The sequence below is a fragment of the Pyrgilauda ruficollis genome, unplaced genomic scaffold (assembly GCF_017590135.1).
Source record: "Pyrgilauda ruficollis isolate IOZ18807 unplaced genomic scaffold, ASM1759013v1 scaffold208, whole genome shotgun sequence".
Lineage (NCBI taxonomy): Eukaryota > Metazoa > Chordata > Aves > Passeriformes > Passeridae > Pyrgilauda > Pyrgilauda ruficollis.
This window is the reverse complement of record NW_024520096.1, coordinates 52,408-73,936: the sequence shown is the minus strand read 5'-3', so window position 1 is coordinate 73,936 and position 21,529 is coordinate 52,408. Positions and strand designations below refer to the sequence as shown.

At 50.6% G+C, this 21,529-nt stretch overlaps 2 protein-coding genes across 9 annotated transcripts; one reads left to right on the top strand and one right to left on the bottom strand.

The window, feature by feature from the left end:
* Window positions 1-1,008: 1,008 nt before the first annotated feature.
* Window positions 1,009-1,184, bottom strand: CTXND2 (cortexin domain containing 2). The gene has a single exon (XM_041467505.1). The coding sequence runs from the start codon at window positions 1,182-1,184 to the stop codon at window positions 1,011-1,013; it is 174 nt and encodes a 57-aa protein (XP_041323439.1). The 3' UTR covers window positions 1,009-1,010.
* Window positions 1,185-2,652: 1,468 nt separating this feature from the next.
* On the top strand, window positions 2,653-21,515 carry ARNT (aryl hydrocarbon receptor nuclear translocator). 8 transcript variants are annotated; one of them, XM_041467362.1, is made up of 23 exons: window positions 2,653-2,763; window positions 7,283-7,394; window positions 8,490-8,534; window positions 9,368-9,412; window positions 10,286-10,330; window positions 12,254-12,467; window positions 12,675-12,888; window positions 12,973-13,038; window positions 13,151-13,250; window positions 13,581-13,646; window positions 13,754-13,839; window positions 14,233-14,309; window positions 14,470-14,604; window positions 15,038-15,112; window positions 15,904-16,055; window positions 16,944-17,054; window positions 17,241-17,316; window positions 17,781-17,904; window positions 18,210-18,309; window positions 18,670-18,769; window positions 19,031-19,190; window positions 19,662-19,816; window positions 20,382-21,515. In XM_041467362.1, the coding sequence occupies exons 1-23, from the start codon at window positions 2,739-2,741 to the stop codon at window positions 20,469-20,471; spliced, it is 2,373 nt and encodes a 790-aa protein (XP_041323296.1). In that variant the 5' UTR covers window positions 2,653-2,738; the 3' UTR covers window positions 20,472-21,515. The 8 variants fall into 8 exon arrangements, with proteins under 8 accessions (XP_041323296.1, XP_041323294.1, XP_041323293.1 ...); XM_041467360.1 differs by having other exon boundaries at window positions 18,670-18,820; window positions 19,665-19,816; XM_041467359.1 differs by having other exon boundaries at window positions 18,670-18,820.
* The last annotated feature ends 14 nt before the right edge of the window (window positions 21,516-21,529 follow it).

The following is a 21,529-nucleotide window of genomic DNA, read 5'->3' as shown; positions in this document are numbered from 1 at the left end:
TGTGGGGGGCGGGGGGGGGGGGGCTGAAGAAATCCCCGAAATTCGGGAATAAATGAATTCCTCTGGGAATCGGGGGGATAAATCCCACGGGAATCGGCAATTCGGGGAATTGACCGCTGTGCCCGGGAGCTGCCGCCAACGGCCGGCCCCGTTTAAGTTATAAATCAGGGATGTAAAGACCGGGAAAGCCGCGGTTCGTTCCTGAGGGGGGCCCGGTTCGTTCCTGAGGGGCCTCCGGAGCCTCAGGGACTGTTTGGGGCCGTTGGAGCCGTTACCGGATCCCCCCAGAACGATCCTTTAACCGCCACCTCGGAGGGGTTTGAAACTCGGGGGGGGCATGGGGGAATGGGGAGTAATGGGGGAAAATGGGGGAAACGGGGAATGGGGAGCAATGGGGGGAATGGGGAAAATAGGGAGCAACGGGGGAAACTGGGGAGCAATGGGAGAAATGGGGGAAATGGGGAATTAATGGGGAGAATGGGGGGAAATGGGGAAATTGGGGAGCAATGAGGAAAATGGGGGAAAATGGGGAATGAGGAGCAGTGGGGGAAATTGGGGAGCAATGGGGGAAATGGGGAATGAATGGGGGGAATGGGGAAATTGTGGAGCAATGAGGAAAATGGGGGAAATTGGGGAATGAGGAGCAATGGGGGGAATGGGGAAAATAGGGAGCAATGGGGGAAATTGGGCAATAATGGGGGAAATGGGGAATTAATGGGGGGAAATGTGGAAATTGGGGAGCAATGGGGGACAATGTGGTAAATGGAGGGAAATAGGGAGAAATGGGAAAAGTGGGGAGCAGTGGGGGAACAATGGGAGAAATACGGGAAATTGGGAGCAATGGGGGAAGTGGGGAATCAATGGGAGAAATAGGGGAAATTGGAGGAAATGGGGAATCAGTGAGGGAAATGGGGGTCCTGGAGGAAGGGGGGACCCTTGGAGGATGGGGGTGCTGGTGCTCCTTGGGGCACCCTGCGGGGTTTGGGGGTCCCGGGGCGGGGGGTTTGGGGTCAGTTGATGGGTTCCTCCTCCCAGGTGGAGGTGGGGATGGCGCTGTAGGGATCCACCACGAGGCGGGCGCAGCGCACGGTCATGGCCAGCAGGAAGAGCCCCAGCAGCACCACGAAGGCCGTGGCCACGGCTTTGTCCACGTCCATGGCGGGCAGCGCCGTGGGGGTCTCCATGCAGGGACCCTCAGGGGGTCTGGCACAGCTCCAGAGACACTCAGGTGGGTGTTCCTTGGCTCCAGGGACCCTCAGGTGTGTCTTTCCCAGCTCCAGGGACCCTCAGGTGAGTGTTCCTTGGCTCCAGGGACCTTCAGGTGGGTCTGTCACAGCTCCAGGTGGGTCTGTCACAGCTCCAGGGATCCTCAGGTGGGTCTGGCACAGCTCCAAGGACCCTCAGGTGGGTGTTCCTTGGCTCCAGGGATCCTCAGGTGTGTCTGTCACAGCTCCAAGGACCCTCAGGTGGGTGTTCCTTGGCTCCAGGGACCCTCAGGTGTGTCTTTCCCTTCTGGCTCCAGGGACCCTCAGGTTTCTCTCCCAGCTCCAGGGACCCTCAGGTGTCTCTTTCAGGAATCCTCCAGCGCGTGTCCCCCAGCACTCAACTCCCAGTGACATCCCTGAGGGACCAGAAGAGGGGCGAATTCATGGGGCTGAGGGGTCAAAACCACCCAAAAAAAAGGGGGAAATGTGGCTTTGGGTGCCCTCTGCTCCTTCCTTACCTTGCTGGGTGTCAGTGCTGGCCCTGCTGGCTCCAGGCCCTCATGAATTCTGCAGGAATGTGCCGGCATCACTTTTCAGACACAGCCCAGAGGATCAGATTCCCACCCCACACCCCCTGCTCCCATCGGGACAAGGCTCTGGGTCCCTTCACTGGTCACTTGGGGGAAGCATTTAGGAGGATTTATCCCCAAAATTTAAAAGGCTTTGCCTCTGAGAGGATTTCAAGGTAGTTTTTTGCTTGTATTGGAATAAACTGGGAAAAACTCTTGGAAAATGCTTTGAAGTGAGCTGCCCATTTGGATCTTGCAAGACAGCCTCATGAAAACCCCAGAGCACCCAAAATATGCCAAAAATCTCCTTCAAGTTTCTTTATTTTCCCCCTCTGAGAGAAAAAAACGATCACTTTGGGAAGGCAGTGAAGCTCTGACAGCCCAGGAGCTGGGCTGTGGGGGTGTTCCAGAGATTTTTCAGCAGAGGATGAGTTGTGGGGTCCTGTTGGTGTCCCTAAATCCCTGTCCTGACAAAAAAAAACCCAATTCCAATCTCAGTCCCAGTTCCGACCCAAATCACATGTGCAGTCTGGATCCGCATCTTCATTCCCTGGGGTTTAAAACCCCAACCTCACCCCAGTCTCAACCCCAATATTAATTTTAATTTTAATTTTAATCTTAATTCCAATCCCAGTGTTGCGTGACGTCACCAACACTACCGCTATAGCCACGCCCCTCTAAGAAGCCACGCCTCCTTTTCTATGGGGGCGTGGCGAAGGCGGCTCTACTCCGCCCCCAGCCGTGCCCTCCGTTTATCCCCGCCCCCAGCCCTCCATTTGGACCAATAGCAACGCTACGTCTCCCCGTGTCCCTCCCCCCGCCCCGTGTTGAACCAATAGGAGCCCTTCGTGCCGCTAGCCCCGCCCCCTCGCCGGCGGGGCAGTGGGGCCGGCGGAGGTTTTCCTGCGCCGCCATCTTGGCTCGGCGGAGCGGAGCGAGGAGGGGGCGGCCCGGGACCCCCGCCATGGCCGCCACCGCCGCCAGCGCGGGTGAGCCCGGCCGCGGCGGCACAGGCGGGGCTGGGGAGCGGCCTGAGAGCCTCAGGGAGGGCATGGGCGGCTGAGAGGGAGCACAGCGGGCTTGAGGGGGACCTGAGAGGTCCCAAAGGCTCTGACGGGGCCTGGAAGGCTGAGGGCGACCCTCAGGGGCGGGGGTTGTCATGAGGGGCTCTGAGAGGGCTGGAGGGGCTGACAGGGGCGTGAGGGGGCTCTGGAGAGGGGGAATGGCACAGTGGGATGGGAGCTGTGTTCCCTGGATTTGGGGTGCTTGGGGTCCCCGGAGAGCCCCCCAGGAGGGACCCTCGAGGTGGGTTTGGGGTCCCTGCACTGGGTTTCCATCACCACTCGTCTGGATTTGTTTTCCTTGACGTCTTCTGTGGGTTTTAGCCCCTTTTTCAGCTGTGTTCCGCTGAGGTTTTTCTTAACTCCCAACCAAAAGCGCTGTCCCTGTTGGGAGGTTTTGCACAAATGTCTCTCTGAGCCCTGTGGAGCAGGGGAGGGCCTGGAGCACAATGTTCCCTCAGCTTCGCTTCCTCACGCTGGTCCCCAGAGTCCTCAACTCCCTCTGCACAGGAAGCTGGGAGCTGCTGAGCCCTGATTCCTGCCAGAAAAATATCTGATTTTATCAATTTTCTGGCTAAACTGCTCTGAACTGAGCTCGTATCCAGATTAACCCAGCGTCTGTGAAGTCGTGATGGATTTACAGCGTGGTGGCTGAGATCAGAATCTGAGCTTGTTCTGTGTTTTTGGGGTTTTTTTTTTAATCTTAGCTTGTCCTTTGTGGCTCCTCTTGTGGCTTGAGGGTCGTGAGGCACGCTCAGGTTTATCCAGGAGTGCTCAGTGACACTGCTGAAGGATTCTGGGGTTTTATTTTAACGTTTCAGGAAGGTTTTGTGGCTTTTAATGGTGAAAAAACACGCTGGGGACTCATCCACTTTAGGAGGAAGGAAGACACTCGTGGGTGTCCAAGCATTTGTGGAAGTGGAGTCTTCAGGGTTCCGTGGTTCTTTGCATAAGAAAGTTTTAAATTCTGAAAGAAAAGAGAAGGAATTTTCAACATCTGTGTTTAATATTTATACTCATGGGCAGAGTGACCAACTTTTACACAGAGGGATGGAAATACACAAACAGTAAACATGGAGATTATTAGGAGATTAAATTCTGAAGAATTCTCACAAATTATGTGGGTCTTCTTTTCCTTAAAGTGTTAAAAAACAGATTTCAGGGCTCCAGTGGATGCTGGATAATGCCCCAAAATACCCAGAATGTCTTCATTTCAACCCCTTAGCAATGGAAGAAACATTCTTTTCTTAATTTTTATGTTTCTTCTCAGAGAACGTTCCCATGGGGATGAAAGTGCTGAGCTGGCATTGCATGGGAAACTCAAACAAGCTAAAAACCTCCTGCTTACTTAAAAAAAAAATCAATTTAATGTACCCCAGACACAGAAATTGAGATGTTTTGTAAATAAAAAACCATAAAAGCAGAAATATCCAAGCCTTCTAGTTGTGAGTGAAATGCAGAGTACTTTTAAGGCCGGTTTATCTGCTCCAAACATTTTGGGGAGCTCACAAATGGGTAAATTTAAAACAAATCTTGTGAGATTTGATGTCCAAACGTGAGCCTGGCAATTAACCCCCTGCTGAAGCTTCTGCAGCAAAAAGCACCAGTTTTGTACAATAAAAATATACATTAAAGCTGCAGCAGCCCCTTTTGTAAATCCCAGCTGGGAATATTTGCAGTAATTTTATTTTGGAGCCTTTTTTTTTTTTCCCCTGTTGGGATGCCAGTGGTTGCAGCAGAGCCTTTCCCAGGAGAGCTGGGCTGGGAGCCTGGAGCAGTGGTGGGGGTTGGGATTTACATTTTCTCTCTTCTGGCCTTAATTAGATGCAGCTCATGGTGTGGGGAAGCAGGGATTGCTTCTGGGAAGGGCTGGCACACAGAGCCAGCCAGGATGTTGGAAACCCACCTGGGGCTCTTGACTGGACGCCTCCAGGGATGGTGACTCCAGAGCAGCCCTTTCTGGCAAGGAATTTCCCTCACACCCATCCTAAACCTGCCCTGGTGCAGCTTGGGGCTGAGCCTGCCTCCAGCCTCTTTCCAGGGAGTGAAAACTGCGCCCTGTGCTCCAGGAATTCACCTCTGTGTGGTGGTGCTGGTGTTTGGAATGGGGAGAAGAAGTTGGGAAGGAATCTTTGTGTTCCTGGGGATCCCAAAGGGTGAAAAAGCCAGAGCTCTGCCTGGTTTTGGGGGGCTGTGGCCACCCTGTGCTCCAGGAATTCACCTCTGTGTGGTGGTGTTCATGTTTGGAATGGGAAGAAGAAGTTGGGAAGGAATCTTTGTGTTCCTGAGTGTTTCCTGGGGATCCCAAAGGGTGAAAAAGCCAGAGCTCTCTCCGGTTTTGGGGGGCTGTGGCCACTCTGCCCCTGCAGAGCAGTGCCAGGTCCTGGTGCCCACCCTCAGGGTCTGTCCTGAGCTTCCACCTGAGCCACGAGAGGGAAATGTTCCTCAGAGGGAGGCAGGTTCCTCATGGGATGCATTTTGGGCTCCTGGGAGATCTCAAAGGTTTGAAAAGCAATTCCTGTGTCTGTCCTCCTCAGCCCTGCGTGGAGCTGGGCCTGGAGAACGGCACAGTGTCACTTCCTTCCCCTGCCCAGAGAGGAAATTCCTTCCCCTCAGGAAAGGGATTCTCCTCTGTGCTCCAGAAACTTCATTTCTGTTCCCACCACGTTCAGATAGGGCTGGGGAAAAGGAGGAACCCTCCTGGCCTGCTTTATTCCCACTTGAAACTTCATTTTGTTAAACAAAATCCTTGGGTGTCACTTTGGGACTTCACAGCAGCATCTGGGTGATCCAAAATCCAGCAGAAAGGAGATGGGGAAGGGTTTCCACCTCTGGTTTTTTGTTCTCCAGATGTATTTTTGAATTGCAGAGGATCCTGGTGTTGGATGGGCTGTGCTCACTCCTGCTGTTGGTTGGAATTGTTGTTTTTGGCTCTTTCAGCTGCCAAGCCTCGAGCTGGATGCTTATTCCATACTGTAGTCACCCCTGGGAAATACTATGGATCTGCATGGAAAAAGCTTCCTCAGCAACACCAGCTGCTTGGAGGAAAACAAACCAGGCAGGCAGAGAGGCTGGGAATGTTATTGTGGTAAAATATGTTTAAATTCTGGCAGAAATACCAGAAATTTGGGAACGTGTTTGCTCTGAGGTCCAGGAACACCACGGAGGTGATTGTGCAGCTCCACTTTTAGCTGTAAATAAACCAATATGCAACTCTGGAAGTGAAATTAAACTGTTGTTGGACTGAAATCTGGCTTTATGCAGTGGAGAAGAGCTTGGGAACCCCAGCTTAAAGCCCATTTTTTCCCTAATTCATTAAACCTGACCTCAGTTCTTCACTTTGTCTCCCCAGTTGTGGCTGTTTCCTGCCCAAGCTGCCCTCGGTGCTGCTGAGGGTGGTTTGGGAAACCCAGCACTGGGGGTTTTGGGGGTGTCTGGGTAAATTTGGGGTCCCTTAGCTTTGATAAAGCAGAAGTGGTTTGGGAGCTGCATCAGGCTCAGTTTGCAAAGGTTGTGGTGGAGTTTTTTGGGTTGGAGCAATGTTTTGGGGCAGTTTTGTAGCACATTTCCAAACCCACAACCATTAAAATATGCACAGAGCTGACTTCTTTCAGCAAAACAGGAAAAAATGGTTTAAAATGGATTTAAAAACTCACTTTCTGATGTGGGACAGACTGAATGTAGAGGAGCATTCGCTGGGCTCTGATGGTGATGCTGGGATGTAGATTCAGCATAAACCACACTGAGCAAGCTCTGAACAGCTGCAGGCTGTGTTATCTGTGCTCCTGAACATCCAGGATTAGGGGAGAATACAGGAAATACAAAGGAAAATACAGGAAACAGACAGAAAAATACAGGAAAATGGAATCACAGACTGGTTTGGGGTGGAAGGGACCATAGAGATCCCCTGGGCCATGGCTGAGCCACCTCACATTTCTTCAGGGTGCCCCAAGCACTTGTGGAAGAACACAGGCAGGCCAGTAATGGTGCCCACTGGTCTGTACTGGTGAAGACCAGAAGAGATCAGCCGAACAATGATGAGTTTTGAAGTGTTTTACGAGCTTTTGGCTTCATCCTTTGTCTCAGATTGGGCAATGAACCCTGTGCAGCCTGGTGTCATCAGGGAAACTCGCAGCTCTGCTCCTCCTCCCTCCTTCATGGTGCAGCCTCATGCTCCCAGCGGGCTCCTCCTCTCTCCAAAAAAGCAAACCACATCTTTGAGTTTGGCAGGCTCAGCTCTCCAGCTGAGGAAGCGGCGTGTGCTCCTCGCTGGGAACGGCCCCTCGCTGCAGCAGATGAAAGGACACAAACTCACACTGCCCCACATCCAGCCCCAGCAGATGCTGCCACACAACTGCTTCTAACTGAGGAGTGTTCCACTGAGCCCCAGGGGCTTGGAAAATAAAACTGGTTGATTTCCCTGATTTTTTTTTTCGCTCCTGTTTAGAGATGGCATCCGACGTTTCCTCGCTGGGTGCAGCCGTTGGCTCCGGGAACTCCGGCTCGGGAGCCCAGGCTGGAGGAGCTGTTACTCAGAGGCCCAGCAAGAGACGGCCTGGGTGAGTGAGGGAGAGAGGGAGGGAGTGCTGGGGCTGTGCTCTGCAGGGAGGGCTGTGGGAAAAAGGCCTTTTTGAGGAAGTTTTGTTCTCCAGAAAGAGCTGTCAGCTCTGGCTGCTTCTGAGAAGTTTCCTGCTTCTTTCAGGTGGGCTCTGTCCAGTTCTGTGTCTTTGTGCCAGCTACACCCCTTGAAGAGGGGGTTTAGTGACATATTCAGAGGGGACTAAAAGCTTTGCACCTCACAGAAGGTTTGAGAGCAAGACAGGCGTTGCTGCAAGACCTGGGGAGAACAGAGAATCTGGGTTTTGGGGCCTTACTCCAACCTTTGCAGCTGTGCTGTCCCTGGGAGGGGTGGGGGGAAGCCACAATGTGCTTGTGGGAGGCTTTTTGTTTGCTAAAAATGCCTTTGCAAATTCAAAGGGAGTTGAGTGGCTGTTCCCAGATTTCTGGCACGAGAAATTGCCTCGTAATTTTCGAGCAAACTGAAATCTGTCTCTGCACCCCTTCCAGTCACTCAAACTCTTTCCTTCAGCCCCATTTGTTGATGCTTCCACTCCCCTGCAGATCCTCCCATGCTGCCTGCTCTGCTGCATCCACAGTTTTCCATCCCAAAAGGAAAGGTGAAAAATCTTCTGTCCTTCCACATGAACTGGTCAGAAGTGGGGTTTTGGCCTTGTCTGGGCAAACACTGCACAAACTGAACTTTAACTCCAGGAAGATTTTACCCTCCACTTTGTTTTGTTTTGTTTTAATTTTAAATGCACCCGATCCAGAATTTTAAACTGGGAATGCTCCATGTGTAGGCAGTTGATGGTCCCTGATTCTCCTAGGAGATCCAGGCTTTTGGAGCAGAAGTTTGGGATTCAGTGGATGCTGCAAGTGGGTTTTCTTCCTTTGGAACTGTTTTTCCTTGCTCTGTTCCTGACACCTAAAAGAAGCCCCTTTCCAAACTTGTTGGTTGTATCACATTAGGATCACTAAATTGCATTGGGATTACTTAATTTTTCCTTTCAGGAATCATCCATGGGGACACACAGAAAAGTAATTTAAAGGAGAAACCACTTGGTTAACAGGTAGCTTTTTTTTCTGTTTTTCAGGCTGGATTTTGATGATGATGGAGAAGGGAACAGTAAATTCCTCAGGTGAGGGAGAGCATGGCATCCAGAAGTTTCTGTCCTGTGGTCTAGCTGTGTCTGTGTGTTTTCTCTGGAGCAAGATCTTTCTGCTCCTGTGGCTTTTCCTCTCTGGAAGCAGTGGGAATTGCTCCAGTTCCTCAAACTCTTCCCTTTCTCCCAGTCAGCAATATTCCTCCATCTCTGTGGCTTTTGTTACTGCCTCAGACATTAATTAATCCTCATCTGCTGTAAGGATGCTTCAGCTCCAGAGACATCCTTATTCCTGAGGAGTTGGCGAGGCTGTGAGGATCTCCTCATGATCCATATGGAGCACAGAAGAGTTGGAATGTCTTGTGTCATTTATCTGTAGCCTCACTACGTGGTTTAGGATTGAATAACTCCAGTGACACTGGAGTTAGCTCCAATAAAAACTCCAAATAACTCCAATTCCAGTGATACTGGAATTCCCTGCATTCCTGTGCTCTAAGGATGGTCATGGAATGGTTTCAGGGTGATGAATGCAGGATTTACCAAGAGAAACCCTTGGATGGAAGTCCTGATTTGGGCTACCTTTATCTTCCAAGTGCAATTTAATCTATTTCTTGGTTTAAATGGGATTAAATTGTGTGTGATCCCACCATCCCTAATTGGGGTGTGCTATGGAAAACCCCATGGAGTGAGGCCAGTAATTCACCCATAGTGTTTGAGGTGATCATTGAATTATCCTGCACTGCCCACCCACAGCCAAGCTGGCCTTTTTAACCCCAGGCATTTTTTGGTGGGAGTTATTAAACCTTAAATCTCAGTGTTTTTTGGGAAAGAATTAAGTGAAACACTTTAACCTCTCCTCCTTCTCCTAGATGTGATGATGACCCGATGCCAAACGATAAAGAGAGATTTGCCAGGTAAGAACTTGATGATTTAAAAGCTTTTTTATGCCAAAAAACCTTAATATGAGAGAGATCCTGCAGCTCCCTTCTCACAATCATCTCTCTTTGAAGGGATCCACACATATTCCTTGATGTTTTTTGGACCAGTTCACTGAGTGTGACAATGACATTCCTCTTTTTCACCATTCCTTTCAGCTCTGGCCTTGGACTCTCATTCTTTTCTCCTGCTCAAGAAACTTGCAGAGATTTCAAGTTTCCTGCTTAGTACAAGTTTTCCTTGAACACATTGGGATTTGTGTGTTTTGTAGGGAATTACACAGAAGCTTTGCAAATTGGGAGTTTTCTGGAGATTGTAGGGAATGCTTTGATGAGTTTTTGGTGTCTGACAGTATCTCTGAGTGTTGGGACTGAACCCATGGTGTTTTTACAGCTCCTTTCCCTTCTCTGGACACATTCCAGGCCATCAATGTCCCACTTCCCAGGAGGGGCCCAAAACTGCCCCCAGGATTTGGGGTCACTGTCCTACTCTTACCTGCCAAAGGGCTACAGGGAATTCCAAGCTGGGATTCTCCAGCTTTTTAAGTGGTTTGAGTCCTTCTGAAGTCAAGCAAATCAAAAATATGTTAGAAATATCAGAATACTTCTAATATTAGAAATAAGCAAATTAGAACTAGGTCACAGCCTCAGAAAATGTTTTGAAACTCCAACACATCAGGCACCAATTTAATGTAGAATGTTGCAAACTAATGACTGTTTTATTTTATGGAATTGCTCTGCAAAACAGACCTGTCCCTAGGCTGGGTTTCCTAGTCCATATTTCCATTTTTTTTTTCCATTTCTTTCAACTTTTTTTCCATTTTTAGCTTAGCTGGCTAATTTTATTTTTAGGTCTGATGATGAGCAGAGTTCAGCGGATAAGGAGAGACTTGCCAGGTAGGAGAATGGAGATTTCAAGCATGGACAAGCAGAGTTTTTCCTTTCCTTAATGTTTCTCTAGGCATCCCTTCTCTTTAAATTTTTCCCTCCTTCCCTCATCTGCTGCAGAGGATTTAACAAACTCCTGGAAATGGCTGTGAAATTGGGATTAGGAGGGGAAAGGCATTGAGGAAAGGCACAGCTCATCCTTAGAAGAACTTTTTTAGGGAATACATGGAAGGATTTATTTACCAAAGGCCACAGGGTGCTCCTGCTTTCACCTGTAACTTTGCTAACCTGTGCTAAATACAGTTCCTCTTGTCCTGGGTCAGGGTGCCAAGTTGTCCATCTGGGAAGGTTTTGTGTCCTGGGAATGCTGTTGGAATTTCAGAACAGGCAGGAAAAGGTGTGTTAGCTCAGGTGTTTACCTTCCAGGAAAGGTGGTGTCACTGGAAGCAGGATTTAATTTTTCCCTGAGTTTCTATTAGTAATTAATGAGGGAACATGCCTGAAACCACCAGAACAGTCACCTGGAATCCAGGAGTGGGCCCTGAGGACACCTGTGCCCACATCCAGGTCATTTGTCACCTGTGCACACCTGCAGCAGCCTCAACACCTGTGCCCTTCATTTTCCACCTTACAGACTTAACCCAGTTTTGGGCAGTTTTGTCTTTAAACCAAAACATGACCCCCAGAGTGCCTTTGCTGACTGCACTGAGCTGTGCTGAAGTGTTTGAGGAGATCAGGAAGGCACAGAAGTGTCCCCCAGGATGGACAATCCCAGTTCTCCCATCCTTTCCTCACGGCAGAGTGACAGTGGGCAAGTGAAATGTAAATGTTTGGTGATTCCCCAGTAGCTTCTGTAGTTGAAGGATCTTTGTTTTCCACACCTGAGCTTGTGAGTTTAGAGAAGCTGCCTGACTCAAAGGTGAGGTCACTGAATGTCTGCACACACCTCGTGGTGATAAATGCTCCATTTTTGTATTTATCCTGTTTATTCACCTGCCTATCCTTGCTCCTTCCAACACTTCCATCTCATTTCACTTCCCACCATGTGCTTCCTTGCACATGATCCATCCTTCTGTATAGGAAACCTGGCTTTTGAGCTCTGTTTTGGAAAACCCACCTTAGGATCCCAGTTAAACTATCTATCCTGGATAAAAGATCCATGTTCTGGTCTGTGGGACTGATGGGAGCTGTGCCCTGTGAGCCAAAGGGGTGCCAAGAGCCTCTTTAGGTGGCAGCAATGGCCACAGTGCCTCTTTGGAGGTCAGTGCCACCACCCAGGTGTTGCCTGGTCCACGTTTTTGGCCTTGATGATCTGTGCAGAAATGAGGTGTAACCTGCTTGGAAGCTTTCCCTGCTGTGCTGGTGAGAAGGCTCTTGATGTCACTGAGAAGTGGCTTCTCAAAGCACTGCAAGGTGAGACCCAGCTAGTTCAGGTCACTCAGAATCCTGGGGTGCCTGGGGCTGGAAGGAGCCTTAGAGCTCATCCAGTTGCACACCTCCCACTAGCCCAGGTTGCCCAGAAGAGCAGGTGCCCAAGTTTTAGCTGCAGACCTGGTGGGTCTGATGGTGCAGGTGGTCTCATCCACCCTGGGATGGACAGTGCTGAGGTCACCTGCAGTGAGGTGACCCCGCTTTGGGAACAACTCCTTTGGCTTCCTGCAGCGTTGTGTGGTGGATGGGGAAGGTCAGCCCATGTCCTCGCTGTCCCCAGGTTCCAGGCAGCTGCTGTGACTCTGAGGAAGGTCCAGGTGTAGCCTCTCCTCCTTGCCCTGTCTCCACATTCCCTGTGCACGCCCAGCATGCGAGGCTTGACTCCTAATCCTGACATCTCTGTGTGTGACACCCGTGCGAGCTCTGACGTGGGGACACGGCTCAGCCTCCCACCCCTGGCAACTTCACCTTCCTTCTTTTCTCCTCCTCGACCTCTGGCAGGGAGAACCACAGCGAGATCGAGCGCAGGAGGAGGAACAAGATGACAGCCTACATCACGGAGCTGTCGGACATGGTGCCCACGTGCAGCGCCCTGGCCCGCAAGCCGGACAAGCTGACCATCCTGCGCATGGCCGTGTCCCACATGAAGTCCCTGCGTGGTACTGGCAACACCTCCACAGATGGCACCTACAAACCCTCCTTTCTCACCGACCAGGTCTCTGCCTGTATAAAAAGTCCCTTTTCCTCTTTTTATTAAGTTGTCTTGAGGTCCTGGAAGGTCATAGTGAGGTGTCACTGAAGCCTTCTGGTCTTGGCTTGATGCCGCTTTGTGGGAATTACAGCAATCAGAGGGGAAAATGAAACGACGGGTGGCGGGAAAAGGTTTTGGCTGTGGAGTTGAGAGGTGTCTGTGTGCCTGCAGGAACTCAAACACCTGATCCTGGAGGCAGCTGATGGCTTCCTGTTCATCGTGTCCTGCGAGACGGGGCGCGTGGTCTACGTGTCGGACTCGGTGACGCCGGTGCTGAACCAGCCGCAGTCCGAGTGGTTCGGCAGCACCCTCTACGAGCAGGTGCACCCCGACGACGTGGGCAAGCTGAGGGAGCAGCTCTCCACCTCCGAGAACGCCCTCACAGGTACAGCAACCCAAACTGGGACGTGGAGGGGCTGGCAGGTGGGAGAGCCTGCAAAGGACTTGGATTAAACCCTTCCCTTTGTAGAGGGAACCAAGCCCTGGTGCCTTTCTACCAAGGATGCTGCAGCCCCCCCCGAGAATGCATCTAAAGGTACCACCAGTGACACTCGTGTCCTGCCAGTTCCCAGTACGTTACCTGGCACCACACCTGGCTTGGTGGAAGGACTCCCAGTGCAGCAGCATCTCCTTTTTCCTTTTTTTAGGTCGGATCCTCGATTTGAAGACAGGGACTGTGAAGAAGGAAGGGCAGCAGTCCATGAGGATGTGCATGGGCTCCCGCAGATCTTTCATCTGCCGGATGAGGTGGGAAGGGATTCCTGGGAAAATCTCTGAGCCTAAAGCCAAACTTGCTCCCTAACCCTGCCCCTTCCATGCTTTTATTTCAGTTTTTTTGGGCTCATTTTGATGTTGACATGATAGAACATGGCTGAGCTTTCCCTGCAGTCAAGTTCTTGAGATGTTTGTTTGCCCTGTTGTCATAGAAGATCCAGTTTAAAGTAGCAATTAGTTTCAGCCCCAAGTGTCCTTGAGTTTTGCAGGCTGAGGGGTTTCTGTGATGGAAATTCTTCTTATTCAAGATGTCCAAATTATTCCCATGTTGATCAAGAAAGATCAAATCCTTTCTTGGTGCAGGTGTGGCAACAGCTCTGTGGATCCAGTCGCTGTCAATCGTCTCAGCTTCATGAGGAATCGCTGCAGGTAAATGACACATAAATAACATCTACACATACAGCACATAAATAACACAGCTAAACACCTTGCCTCACCTTCCCCCACTGCAGCACAACCTCTTTCTGTCTCCCAAGGAATGGTTTAGGTGCAGCCAAGGATGGAGAACCTCACTACGTCGTCGTGCACTGCACGGGCTACATCAAAGCCTGGCCCCCAGCAGGTAACAATTCACTTTTGTGTTCAGGTGGGCTGGGTTTAGGAGCACATGGTCTAACCTTGCCATTCCAGGAGCTGAATGTGCCAGGAAGTGCTGTGCAAATGCATCTATGACTTTTATTTTAAGATGGACTTAATTTTTGCAGGTGAAGCAGCAAAGTCTCTGTCTGTAGAGGATGAAAATAATACTGAACTGTCTGATGTGCAGCTTTTGCTGAAATTCAGATATTTTCATTCCTTCTGGTGAAAAAAGGGCGGGGTGAACACCTTAATTTACAAAATCCCTTCGTGGGGAGGAGTATTGAGTTACAGACCAGGGCAGAGGGATGTCTTGAAGTCCATTCCTCTGAAATTTTCCCTGTCTAACGTTCTGGAATTTTTGGCCCTCCATTCCCAGGTGTTTCCCTGCCTGATGATGACCCTGATGCTGGCCAGGGCAGCAAGTTCTGCCTCGTGGCCATTGGCAGGCTCCAGGTCAGTGCCCTGTTCCCCTTTTCCAACATTTCCTTACCCTGGGAGTCCCCAGATTTAAACTGCTCTGCCTGAAAACATTCCCCGATAGCCACAAATCCCAGTGCAGGGCTGGCAGCTCAGGGCCAGCCAGGGTTGGTGACTGTCCCTGTGTTCCTGGCAGGTGACCAGCTCCCCCAACTGCACAGACATGAGCAATGTCTGCCAGCCCACAGAATTCATCTCCCGACACAACACCGAAGGAATTTTCACCTTCATCGATCACCGCTGCGTGGCCACCGTGGGTTACCAGCCCCAGGTAAGGACCTTTAGGAGCTTTTTTTTTAAAAAAAATGCTCTTTAAATTTACTTTTCCTTCTCCATCATGGCTCTGCTTGTCCAACAGAGCTGATAAACCATGCCCAGGGCTTAACCAGACGTGTGTTTCTTCTCCACTGGTTGCTTTTCCTTGTGTTTTTCCAAGTCCTTTGATCATGGGAAGGCTGGGTGGCTCTGGATTATGTCAAATGTCAATTAAAGCCATTTTTGCCTCAAATTGAGTTAAAGATCAAACATTAATCAACAGCTGTTGTGCTTTTCTTTTGAAAAACAGCACACCAGCTCTTGTGCTTGGGTTGTGTAACAGGGTTTTGGAGGGAAGGAGCAGGAACTACCTGTCCAAAGACGGATTAATTATGGAATCTGCCTGCCAGATGAACTGATTCAATCTCTCACAATTCTTTGAAAAATAGGAACTTTTGGGGAAAGACATTGTGGATTTCTGCCATCCAGAAGACCAACAGCTTTTACGGGACAGTTTTCAACAGGTAAAAGCATCACAGCTGCCCTTTGCATGCAGGGTGGAATTCAGATTGGACTTCGTTCCGAGATTGGAATGTCTTGGTGCTTGCAAAGCAACAAAATTGACTGGAAAACCAAGAAGAAAAACAAAGCTTAGATAATTCTCCTGTGCAAACAGTTACAGATTTAGTCATATCATTGAATGCAAAATGAAACAGAAGCATCTGATGTCTTAACTCCTGAATCCAGTCATAAGTCCAGCTCTGCTGCTGGTCCAGTTGGCTTTTAGGGCCAGGGATGTGGCTCCCAAGTGCCTGCTTGACTTGGCTGAAACCCTGGTTCATCTCTAGGGCCCAGCCCAGTGCTGCAGAACCCGCAGTGGAGGTGGTTTTCTTGCCCTGTTGTCGTTACTGTTATTTCTGAGGGCCTTGGACTGGTGGCAGGGCAGGTAAGGCTGCCCCTGTGGTTTCATGACTCCAAAAAACCAGCTGCTCATATCCATTGCTCCAAACCTTTGGAATGGGAAGCAACAGCATGTGTTTCATTTCTTGGAGGCTTTTCCATACATCTCACCAGTGCAAAGAGATAAGAGAAGTGAAGCCAAAAAAGGGGATTTTTAGATTCCCCTTCTGGATCCTTTAGGAATCAAGCTATCCCAAGGGAATAGTGCCATTTAGTTTGGGAAGACTGAGATGTGGTGGTCCAGGTTTGAGGCAAAGGGCCATCACAGGGGTCTGAGGGGGGGAACTCGTGCTCAGGCTGCTCTTCCCCACCTTTGATCAGGTGCTACTGGTGTAAATCCTTTTTTTTTTTTTAGGTGGTGAAGTTAAAAGGCCAGGTCCTTTCGGTCATGTTCCGCTTCCGATCCAAAAACCGGGAGTGGCTGTTGATGAGAACCAGCTCGTTCACCTTCCAGAACCCCTACTCGGATGAGATCGAGTACATCATCTGCACCAACACCAACGTCAAGTGAGTACCTGCACAAGGGCTCTCAGCCCACAATAACCCACAGCTGGGCAGCCTCAGCCTCTCCCCAGCTTCCCATCAATTTCCACAACCCTGGGGAAGTTCCTTAGTTCCTCCAGTTCCCATTTTCTGCTGGGCTGTGCCAGGCACTGGAGGGTTACAAAGTGCAGGAATTGTCTTTTTATGTGGCTTAGCAAGCTGCCAAAATTCAGCTCCAGCAGTGCCTGAAATGAGTGAAATCTGCCTTAGAATGCTCTTGGATTCCTGTGACAGCCCAGGGGGTCCCATCTTTGGGAATGGTCAAAGGTGCTCTCTCTTTCCATGAAGGAAAAGAGGAACTCCATGAGGGAGTTCCACACCCCTTGCAAGGACCAAGAAGTTGTGCCTGTGTGTGATCTAGAGCTGCAGGCTTGGCAAGGGCAGCTCCAGCAGACAAACAGAAGGCTGGATTGCCTGGGAAAGGGAAATCCGGGATTTTTTTGCCATGAGGCAAAGTAGCACTGCTTCCCTGCAGAGCTGAAATCTGCTGCAAGCCTGATTTCCTGCCCCATGTCAGAGCTCTTTCTTTGAATTTCTTCATTCCACACACAGCCATTCCCACATCCAGAACCCAAAAATCCCTGTGGAAGTTCAGAGCAGCAGTGTCTGTGTGGTTGTGTTTGGGGTGTGCAGGGACTGAGTACGGAGAGGGAGGCACAACCCCCACACCTGGAGCATCCTTTTCCATGCCACCACCTTGCAAGGAAACCAGGAGAAAACTCACTCAAAAATCCCTTCACTCAAGGTTTTTTTGCATCTTGTCCCAGCCAGCCATGCCCTGCTACACACAGGACTCAGCTCTGCTACCAGTTGGGACTTTTTAAATCTATTTTTTCTGTGTTTGCTTTGAAGGAACTCAAGCCAGGAGTCCCGACCTGCCCTGGCAAACTCCATGCCAAGGCCTCAGCTTGGGCAGAGCGTCAGCCTTCCCTTGGACATGGGCACAGCCCCACTGCCCTCAAGGTCAGGAGGAGCTCAGCTCCTTTTCCCATTTCCTCCTTCCCCTCACACACCCTTCATTCCCAAATTCCTCTCTCTGCAGCCAGGAGTTCCAGGCTGACAAATCCCTGGTGTAACACCCAGAGCTGTTCCCTTGGGAATTATCTTGAGCAGCTTGTGTTCCCCTGTTACAGACATTTTCTATTTTAGGCAGCAGCAGCCACCTCAGGCAGAGCTGGAAGTGGGCCCAGGAAGGGAGAGCTTGGCTGGGTATGAGCACTCACAGGTGAGTCCAGAGGGATTTGGGCACTCCCTCTTCATTGTCCTGTACTGTTTAGGTCACCTTTTTACTGGGGGCTTAAAGGTGGTGACACCAGCTTGAGGTGAGGTTTGAGGGGAATGTGTTTCTGCCTTGGGTGTTGCTCGAGTCCAGTATTTATCATGTGGAATCACAGAATCATGGAATAATTTGGGTTGGAAGGAACCTTAAAGCCCATCCACTTCCACCTCCTGACCCCTTTCCACCAGACCAGTTTGCTCCAAGCCCTGTCCAGCCTGGCCTTGGACACTTCAGGGATGTTACTGAGCATCCTGAATGGCCCTGCTATCCCAAAAAAACACATCAAGAATCCCAGGAATGGCTAGGCCCTCAGCTGCTCCCTGTGCTCACCTCTGTGCCGAGGTGTGAGCAGCCCCCACGAGGTGTGAGCAGCCCCCACGAGGTGTGAGCAGCTCCGTGTCCCTCCCCAGGTGCCTGTCCAGCCCGTGAGTGCTGCTGGCCCCGAGCACAGCAAGCCCCTGGAGAAGGCTGAGGGCCTGTTCAGCCAGGAGCGGGACCCACGCTTCGGGGAGATCTTCCCTGGCATCAGCACAGGTGGGTCAGCAGCCAGGTCAGCTCCTCCTGCCTGCCCTGGTCACATCTTTCCTGCTTGTCCTTGTGGGGCAGTTCTCCCTGCTCCCAGTCTGCAGTGGATGCTGTGACCCCAGAGAAGCTCCGTGAGAGTTCAGTAGAAATTGGAAAAGAAATCAAATTAAACAGGATTGAACAAAATTGTCTGGAGTCTGTGTCCGGAGAAGGAACAAAGGAGTCTTCCTTCATGCAGACACATCTCTTCCAACTGCTTCTGTCCCTGTTCCTGAGATGTCCCAGCCCAAAAATGACTCGTGCTCTCTCCACAGATGAGAGCAAAGCCATCCCTGCCAGCACCATGCCAGCCAACCCACCCCTCTTTGCCCAGGGAAACACCTTCACTGCTGCACGGCCCGCTGAGAACTTCAGGTGAGGCTTCACCTGTCCAGCTCCTGCCCGTTCCCTGTGTTTCCTCTGCTGTGCCTTGGACATGCCCAGGATCTGGGTCCCCTCTCAGTTGTTTCCCAGTATAGAATCATGGAATCATTTAGGTTGGAAAGGCCCTCTAGGATCATCAAGTCAGGCTGTTAACCCTTGTTTACCACTAACCCCTGTCCCCAGGTGCCACATCCACACATTCTTGGCACACTCCGGGAATGACCACTCCACCCTTTCCAGATGGGCAATTGCTGGGCTCATTTCCCTCCACCAATGACTTGAGCAGAAGGATTTGGTTCCTCTTCCTCCTGCAAGTGCTGTCTACAACCTCAGACACCTCTTGTGTTGCAGGAGCAGCAGCATGATCCCTCCAGTGAACATCATCCAGCAGCAGCCCTCGCCCGCCGGCCGGATCTTATCGCAGATCTCCCGCCACTCCAGCCCAGCTCAGGTCAGCGGGACCACCTGGGCTCCAGGGACACGGCCGGTGTTCACACCCCAGGTAGCACAGCCCAAGCCCTCAGTGCAGGCCCTGGGTCCCTGCTGCCTTCCAGACCCTGCTCTCCATGGGGAACCATCCTGCTTCCGCTCTCTGGCGCTGCGTGTCCGTGTGCTTCCTCCTTCGCGGCTAATCCGGCAACTCCTCCCTGAGCTGAGGGTCGGGGTGAAGCCTTGCCTCCTCTTCCTCTGCTGTGTTTTTCCTCTCTTACAGCAAGTGGCATCCCAGACAGTGAAGACCCGACCGCCTTCCTTCGGCATGGGGACATTCCAGGGCACGCCGTCCTCCTTCAGCTCCATGACAGCGCCGGGATCGACGGCTTCTCCCACCACAGTGCCGTACCCAGCCCTGGCCAGCCGTGGCACAGGCTTCAGTGAGTGGGGCTTGGGGGCCAAAACACCCCTGGGAGGAGAGCTGGGAGCGTCCAGCTGTGGTGGGATGTGCTCTCCGTCATTTTTGGTGGATTTTGGGAGTGCCTAAATGTGGGGAGCAGAGTTGAAGCTGTGCTTTGGCTGATGCTGATCACCTTCAATCATCCTCCAACCACAGAGTTGGACTTGGTGGTTCTTGTGGATCCCTTCCAGCTTGGGATAATTGGGGTCATCCCAGCAGATGAATTTTGAACCATTTTAAGGCTGGCTAGGAGGAAACAAACCCCTCTGGGAGTCTCTCTGTTCTTTCCCATGGGGAACACCTGAATTCCTGTGGCAGGAATTCCTGCAGGACAGCCCTGCCCTGTCACCAGCAGCACCACACAGAGCACTGCCCTTCCCAATCCCATCAGAGCACTGGAGAAGCCCCATTCCCAAAGGAGGGATGATTCACTGCCTGTGTTCTCTTTCAGCAGCCACAGAGGCAGCTCAGACCCCGGCCCCGTTCCAGCCCCGCGCCGCCGACGCCGTGGGAATGTGGCCACAGTGGCAAGGACAGCACCACGGCCCAGGATCTGGGGAGCAGCACGTGCAGCAGCCCCAGCCCAGCCAGCCTGAGGTCTTCCCAGTAAGATGGGGCTTTTTAACCTCCCAGTCTGGTGGGATCCACTGGTCTTGAAGCACACAGAGCTTGTCCCTCTGGTTCAAATCACCTGGGGAGGTCCCAAACTCCTGGATAACCTGATGGAGCTGGAAGTGGAGAGGGCAGGACTGGCTTTGTGTCTTGGTCTGTTGCAGGATCAGTGTGAAATTCCAGTTGGATTAACCCTTCTAATTCTAAAAAAGCTACAGTCCAATGAAATTAAAATAATTCCTGAGAATTCATAATCATCTCACCCCAGCTTTCCCAGCAGTTGGTGATTATAACTTAAATTTGCTGCTCTCCTTAAATTTCCCTTGGACACAGACCCTCTTGTGTGTTCTCTTGTGGAAGGGACCAGTTTGGTCCCCAGTATCTATTCCAGCAAACCCATGATTAAATTGCCCACATGATCATGGAGCCATGGAATTGTTGAGGTTGGAAAAGCCTCTGAGATGGAGTCCAGCTGTTCCCCTTAATTTTCAGTCTAAACCTCCCTGGCACTCCTTGATATTCCAGTCTGGATCCTAACCCTCTCCTTGTATCCTCACAGGACATGCTGACCATGCTGGGGGACCAAGGGCCCAACTACAACAACGAAGAATTCCCAGAGTTGAACATATTCCCTTCTTTTTCTGAGTAAAACAAGCCTTAGGGGAAACAACATAAACCTCTCACCAATATCCACATGTAAAGGAAAACAGCAGAGTCTTTTTCTCAAGGAACTGTCTAAACTCTTCCCAACTTCTGGAAGCAGAGCTCCAAGGAGGGAATGGCCCTGGAGGACGAGGTGGTTTGGACACCTCCTCCATGTGGGATTGTTCTGGAAGCTTCAGGACTTGAGTGCCACGAGGCCAAAGGCCCCAGAGCTGCTCCCAAGTGGATTTCTTTGGGAGGGATTCCTGTCTGGATCACACAGACAGCCCTTCCAAACTTTTAAGGTGGCTTTTGACTGTTTTTATTTCATTCTCTGCCGTGACTTTTTCTATAAAACACAAAACTATTGGAATTTTTAAATACTGGGAGGAACTCTTCCAAGTGTTATCCCTGTAAACACAATCCTGGAGGATGCTTGAGTAAGAATCCATGTCCCAAGCCAGTGTTTTCCTCCTTTTTGGAGGAATTTTGGCTGTTTTTGGAGGGTTGTTACAGCGTCTCCAGTCCAGGGTGCTCCACGTGGAGATTCCTGTGCTTGTTTGGAATCTTCTCTCTCCTGTGAACTGTGCAATGAAATCAGTGTGACCCATGACCCCCCTCGTTACCCCGGGATAATTAACAAGCCATAAAAATATTACCCATGTAGCTTTCTTCTGGATGAATCAATTTTCCAGCTGATGGTTTCTGTGCTGCCACAAATTGATGTTTCAACGGGTTTTTTTTTTTTTGGGATAAAACCTGCTCCACGCTGTCCATGGAATTTTATCACATGTAGATGAGTTCCTTGTCCTCGTTTTGGAGCTGGATGTAGGAGAATCCTTGAATTTGATCAGGGAATTGCTGAGGAACTGTGTGTTTTCACTACATTTGCTCACTCACCATCTCTTTAAAGAAGAATTCCTGCCATGGGATGATCCTGTTGCCAAATGACAAAGAGGAGAGCTGGAAAATTAGGGAACAGAATGAAATTTTTTATATATATATATATATATATATCTATATATATAAATTTTTAATTTTTAAACACTGACTTGGAATCTTCTG

What these genes read in the sequence shown, in the direction of transcription:
- CTXND2 (XM_041467505.1), bottom strand. Translation starts at nt 1,184, where the DNA reads ATGGAGACCCCCACGGCGCTGCCCGCCATGGACGTGGACAAAGCCGTG.
- ARNT (XM_041467359.1), top strand. Translation starts at nt 2,739, where the DNA reads ATGGCCGCCACCGCCGCCAGCGCGG. An exon ending in CCCCGAGAATGCATCTAAAG is followed by an intron (nt 13,039 to 13,150) that starts GTACCACCAGTG and finishes TCCTTTTTTTAG; the next exon opens with GTCGGATCCTCGATTTGAAG. An exon ending in TTCATGAGGAATCGCTGCAG is followed by an intron (nt 13,647 to 13,753) that starts GTAAATGACACA and finishes CTGTCTCCCAAG; the next exon opens with GAATGGTTTAGGTGCAGCCA.